This window comes from Photinus pyralis, unplaced genomic scaffold (genome assembly GCF_008802855.1).
Source record: "Photinus pyralis isolate 1611_PpyrPB1 unplaced genomic scaffold, Ppyr1.3 Ppyr1.4_LG2, whole genome shotgun sequence".
In the NCBI taxonomy this organism is placed as follows: Eukaryota; Metazoa; Arthropoda; class Insecta; order Coleoptera; family Lampyridae; genus Photinus; species Photinus pyralis.
This window is the reverse complement of record NW_022170403.1, coordinates 127,100-133,699: the sequence shown is the minus strand read 5'-3', so window position 1 is coordinate 133,699 and position 6,600 is coordinate 127,100. Positions and strand designations below refer to the sequence as shown.

The 6,600-nt window shown below is 36.4% G+C and overlaps 1 protein-coding gene across 2 annotated transcripts; it reads left to right on the top strand.

The window, feature by feature from the left end:
- Positions 1-1,258: 1,258 nt before the first annotated feature.
- Positions 1,259-2,592, top strand: LOC116163541. 2 transcript variants are annotated; one of them, XM_031477523.1, is made up of 2 exons: positions 1,259-1,417; positions 1,483-2,592. In XM_031477523.1, the coding sequence occupies exon 2, from the start codon at positions 1,523-1,525 to the stop codon at positions 2,360-2,362; it is 840 nt and encodes a 279-aa protein (XP_031333383.1). In that variant the 5' UTR covers positions 1,259-1,417; positions 1,483-1,522; the 3' UTR covers positions 2,363-2,592. The 2 variants fall into 2 exon arrangements, with proteins under 2 accessions (XP_031333383.1, XP_031333384.1); XM_031477524.1 differs by having other exon boundaries at positions 1,285-1,424.
- The last annotated feature ends 4,008 nt before the right edge of the window (positions 2,593-6,600 follow it).

Sequence of the window (6,600 nt, the reverse complement as noted above, 5' to 3'; positions counted from 1 at the left end):
GCCAATCGAAAACGCTATTACACTATTCCTGGTATACGAGCGTGGTGCCGTCCCCACGCGGCAAGGACTGCAAAAATGTACGCAATTTGTCCCATTAAATTTTGAGTTATCGACTAAAAACAACCCGGACAACAACGCCAACGGACTCTTTTCTGTGATGAAAACAATTCTTTACCTACCCATATGGGTGCGGAAATAGCTATTTATGTAACAAGTTGCAAACTGTCTTTGGCGCACTAGACGTGTATTAGTCCAATGAACGCAGCTATATTTCATGTACAACCTACGGCAATCGGACTTAGCACAAGGAAGATCTATTAAATAAACCATTTGCAGCAGATGTATGACATACAATTGCCAACAAATTAGACAATAAAGTGTCATCAAAAGCACACTACACTTGTGTGAAAGCTATAATCGTTGAGTGAAGGATTAGGTTATTACTCAATGCTATAATGCATACTTCCTTCTAAGATGCATACGAAGTTTGTGTGGTTTTTCGTTTAGACATAAAAAAATTAGTTCATAACGAAATAAATATTTGGGAACATTTGAGCTGATTTTAATCTTAACACAGAGTATATTTCAGTTTCTGTGGAATTCTGATTCAATATAAGAAAACTTAAAAAACTCTAGATCAAGCTTCACCCCTCGGTTGAAAGTAGGTTTTGAATATGAAAATAATTACATGGTAAATTTAAGATAATTCGTATATAATCGTAGATACTCTATTTCAAACATATATCTTGATAATAAAATAACGGACTTAATAATTATAAAGTAATAAAACCCCAATACTAACAAATACCAACGTAATTTACGGGCGTGTTGTCCGAAACGTGATTTATAATTACCTGTTGGGAGGAGTCGGTTTATTTTTGCCGTATTATTAACATATAGGTATAAGTTGGAAATGCGAGTTAAGTATCCGTTTCCCATAAGAACCGCGGGATCCGCACCGCCTTTCCAAGGAAACGAGAAAGCAAGATCAACAGATTGTAATTTCACATTAATGTAAAATGACTTAGAATTCATTCCTTGTCTGTACTCTTTTCAATAAAGTCAGTTTGTATAATTTCGCCTTTTTTAAAATCGAGAATTGTTTCGGCGAATCTATAAGTTGCGAACCAAACGAAATAGAAAGCGCTGTGGAAGGATGGAGACATGTTGGTGGCCTATAGTGCAGGTTTTTCTTAATCGGTGATTACTTTAGTCAATGATAGTACACTGTACAGCTGTTAGCGATGCTGCTTTGTTCTATGGTGTAGATGTGAAATCTAAAGGTTTATAGTTTGTTGCCTATCTCCATCTGTTGGATTGATTTTCATAAATTTGACAAGTTTATTTATTTACATTTGATTTTGTTTGTTAGCTTAGGCTTGGATAAACGAAGTGAAAAATTGTACACGTACCTTAAGTAAGTAGTAGGTACACAACTATTATTTATAATATCATAATTTTTTATTGTTATATTGATTAAAGGTGTAAATGAACCCCAGTTGATTAGACTGTAGGCTACTGGATGTTCCAAATGGGCAGCGAAGAAATAGGTAATTGTTCCAGTGATAAATCTGATGACTGCGTAAATGGATCAGAACAACCTTTAAAAAAGGCTCGCTACGTTTGGCAATTGAAAGGCAAATATCATCTCAGAGACAATGTAGAAAGTCCCAAATCTTCTGGACAATATCAGCAAATTACAAAAGCTGAGAACAATGCAGACGGTCCAAAAATTTCAGATTTTGCTTCGTTCAATCAAAGTATTGGTTGTCACGGTAATTGTTATGTTGAGAGTTTATTAGAGCAATCTGAGAAGTTAATGAGTAACGATGATTCTTCAGAAGATGAATGTACACAAAATATAGTAAAATCAATATGTGATGAAATTCCTGTGACTTTAGTCAAACCTAATCTGAAACGTGATGATTACTTAGAAAAGTGGCAAGCGCGACAGGTTGTAAAAGGTTATATGGACAATACTATAAACCAAGTGTTGGAAACTTGCATGATTTCACGTAATGAGGCGTCAAATGTTATTGAAAGAATAGAAAACGATGATCAGGTAGAGGATGAAGGTATATTAATGGCTATTCAGCTGCATGGACTGCATTCAAATACTGAGAGTTTGTGTACATTGAATAGTACACAAAGGGATCCTTCGTTTGCTAATGACTTAGAAATAGAAGAATTCACTTTGGATAATTACCAAAATGTGCATAAGGAAATCATTAAAAACAAAATGACCGATAAAGAAAATGATTCCTTTGTAAATACTGAATTAGGAGATCATTCACATTTTTTAGAAACAGCTGTATCTGTAGCTATACAAAAGAAAGGTCTTTCTTCACAAAATTGTACATGATCTTAAGTGTTTATGCTTTTTTAAAGAGTTAAATTTAAATTAAGTAGTGAACTTATATTAAATCAGTGCAGTTATATGAGATAAGTGAGCTTATTTATGTTTTTCATTTAAAACCTTTTTCTAAAATTAAAGTGTATGTAAAAACTGGATATTTTCATCCATCCACAAATATTAAATGTTTATCCACACATATTTCCTTCTATTGTGAAATAAATTACTTGCCATTTACAGACTCTAATTTTGATTGGTGCATCTCCAAAGAACTACATGTAATTTTATCATTCAGATTTTGGGTGTCGTATTGCAGTAAAGTACATGTCCATGAATCTAGCAGAGCAAGGTCAACAGAACACAATCAAACATATTGCATAATTAGCTGCTAATTAAGTGCCCTATTCCGGAATTACATGCTCCTTTTTTTTAAAACTTATTACATGTTTTGCCAGGTTCATATGAACTCAGCAGAGCACTACCTCAAAAAACCAAGAAAATGAAAAGTGAACTAACTATAATTAAGTGCCCTATCCCCGAATTAAATGCTCCTTTTTTTTAATTATTACATGTCTGCCAGGTTCATAATTTTAAAAAAAGGAGCATTTAATTCAGGAATATGACACTTAATTAGCACCTAATTATAGTTAGTTCACTTTTCATTTTCTTTGTTTTTTGAGGTAGTGCTCTGCTGAGTTCATATGAACCTGACCGAACATGTCATAATTTAAAAAAAAAGGAGCATTTAATTCGGGAATAGGCTACTTAATTAGCACCTAATTATGCATTATGTTTGATTGTGTTCTGCTGACCTTGCTCTGCTAAAGTACCTAACATTTATATTTCGTATAATTTCCTGCTTTGCTTAGGATAAAATCACAGATAGTTTAAATCTGTGATAAAATGTTCACCTTTGTGATCTATAAGGCGGTTGGGTTGCAGACGTTCAGGCGTTTTGATTTTCATTCCATATGTAATTGGTTGCCATATTTTTATACGCAATAACAAAACGTGTTATAGTATTTTACATTATTAGCCAGGTACCTAAGTGAGTTATTACTGGCGATAGGAGAAGTTGACTAGCGAGCCGTTAGGCGAGCTTGTCATCTGCTAGAGCCAGTAAAAACTATTACCTGGCGTATAATGTACAATATTTTATTTGTTACTCATTTGTAAACAATAGTAAACGTAAATAATTAGTTCTTAATTGATCTTGAAGAAATGTCTAACATATCTTACATATCATGTTATCCATGTACAGAGACTTCGCATTAATTTTATTTCTGGCGCATTTTTTAGAAATGGGAGAAGTTGGTATCGTGAATATTTTTCCGTCCGTGGTCGGTTCTTCCCACAACTTTTTACTGGAGTGCAAAGGGTTAGACAACCAAAACCCGCTAAACAAAAATATACCTTTGGCTTTGCCTTTGGGTAGCCAAAGTATATAAACAAAACTACACATTCCATGAGAAAATTTCAGAGAAAAACCAAGTCGAAACACCAATTCGTAAAAAAAACGTTCTTTTCTGAACCCAAGTGTGCCATATGCCACAATTAATGGTATCTGCCCACTACACCGTACCGTATCATGACCGTACTATGAACGTATCAGGTACGGAAAATATACGATACAGACTATACTATGCCCACTAGACCGTATCGGTTGTACTTGTAAACAAACGCGTCAGGAAGAGGGTGCGAAACGAAAGGTCGAGGGAGAATACTGGGCATTACCTAGTCGATGACGAAAAAAATGTCATATGTACTTCCGTATGTTTATCATTTCTGCACCTGCGCGCACCGGTTTGGGACCGTCGCGTGCCATGCACGGAGCGTATCGGCACCGTCAAAATACAATATTCGTATTCGTTGACGCTCCGTCAGGGCACGTTACGGTGCTGGTCGGTGACTAAACGGTGTAGTGGGCACAGTCCCACACTATTCCATGCAAACAATATTTTTTGCCTGACACGTTCCTAGTACGGTCATGGTATGATCCGTTGTAGTGGGTAGAGACCTTTACAGTACAGTGTCAGTGTCGGCAGTGTATGATTGTTTTTTAATCGGCGTTGCGATTTTGCGAAAATGTTCCAAACTTAAGCAGAACTGGTTGATATGGTGTTTATTCGTGGAGACTGTTACCGGAATTGTTTGTTGACGTCACAAGAGTACGCTGGGCGATATCCTGGCAGAACACATCCAGATCCACACACGTTTCAAAAGGTGTTGGATAAATTTACAACTACCTATACTTACTGGGAGTACTAATTTCACTCACACTATAATATGACGATAAGATTGTCAACAGCTGCTCGGAGAACTTATTTATTATCTTCCGCCAGAACTGGCGTCCGTTTAAATGTCCTTTCTCGTTTTACACTCCCAGGTAGCTGTCAATCTATCCAACACCTTTTGAAACACGCATGGATCTGAATATGTTCTGCCAGGATATCTTTCATCAGCGTACACTCATGATGCTAATTGCTAGCAAACAATTCCGGTAACGGTCTCTAAAGAATAAACACTATATCTAGCAACCATTCCTGTTTGAGTTTGAAACATTTTTGCAACGTTGATTAAAAAACAATCATACACTGCCGACACTTTACTGTTAATTGTAACATCTTTTGGTTCATCATGGCACACTTGGGTTCGGAGAATAAGGTTTTTTTAGAAATTGGCGTTTGGACTTGGTTTTTGTCTAAAATTTTCTTATGGATGATCATGAGTGGTTTTCTTTGTATCAGTGAAAAATTTGTAGTTTGGTCTATGCAGAGGTATAATTTGTTTAGGGTGGTTCCATTAGAGAATAGAAATTAAAAGAAAAATATAATGACATTTGGCGAAGGCTAATCAAAAATTTAATTTTTTTGATACAGTAGGTACCTAAAAAATTATATGACTTGGTCTTAACCTGTACCTTAGTCCAAAACTTAGCCGCCTGCGCGATTTAATTTATTCTCTCAAAAATTTTTTTGCAAAACTCAAATTTTGACGAAAATAGGTTACCTATAACAGCGAAATCGTTAAAGTTAGGGGTATATACATAAACAAAATTATTTTTCAGGTACAGTTCCAGACTTTGATTATTCGAAGGTTCCAAATCAGTAATAAAATATGGGGTATTCAATTTTAAAAAACGCAAGTTTGATGCGCAAGGTGCTACACCCTGTATAATGTAGATGGGGTAGATACCTGTTACCTCACTTATCTACACTTTTGGAATAATACCTTTAATTTAATTATGTATTGCTGTGTTTATTTCGTCTGGTAGGCTGAAATTTTCGGAGATCCTAATTAAGATGAACAAGGCGGACGGCCTCCTTGTCAAGGTTGTTTTTGTTTACATTTTTTTTTTATTTAACGGAGAAATTTCTGGGAATTTTGTTTGGCCTTTACCTGTTATCAAATGTAAATGCTTAATTTAATTGACAGGTGGATGTAATTTATATCGATTTTCTGTGTAGATAAGTAATAGGGCCCCTTCGCGTGCATTCCCGGAACGACGCGCCTTAGGCTTGTCTCACAGTGGAAGCGTTTACGCGCGAACTGAAATACGCACGTTAACGTCAGAAATTGTACGTCCGTGTACGCACATATCGCATTCTCACATTATCTGCGTATGCATCGTGAGCTGAGCAATACTGTTCACAAACAATCGTCTACAACCTGCGAATACGCATAAAAATCCGAACAAAATGGGATCGGTTCGCACGTCGCAATTACACGCACGTATACGGACGATTTATTAATCGCTAATGTGCGAAGGGCCGTTTGAAATTGTACGTTTGAATAGTTCGTCCGTAAACGTAAGTATTCGTACGAATCCCAGTTCGCGCGTAAACGCTTCCACTGTGAGACAAGCCTTACGTTTTGGAGTGACGTCTATCCAAAACTGTGCGTGTAGTTCATCTTCGCAAAGTATACCTTATTCGCGCCATGAATGATATACGCGCCTGACGTGGAGCGATGGAATCAAACATATTTGAATTCCTGGCGTGGCGCGAGTCAAATACGAGCGTGTAGTTTCGTGCCGCTAGAAGAGGATGCACGGTTAAATATTGGAGAGGAAAAAGGATAGACTACAATAGCAAAACTCCTGTAGGTTCAGAGCCGGATTAAGACATTTTTCGCCCTGGGCAAATAAAATTCTCTCGCGCTTCCCTTCTATCCCTTCCAAAAAATGTATGTTGGATAGAGATATGTCCGCCAAGTTCAAGAAACATTTTTATTTTTTTAAAACTAAC

Excerpts from the sequence above, each read along its gene's own strand:
- LOC116163541 (XM_031477523.1), top strand. The coding sequence starts at position 1,523 with ATGTTCCAAATGGGCAGCGAAGAAATAGGTAATTGTTCCAGTGATAAA.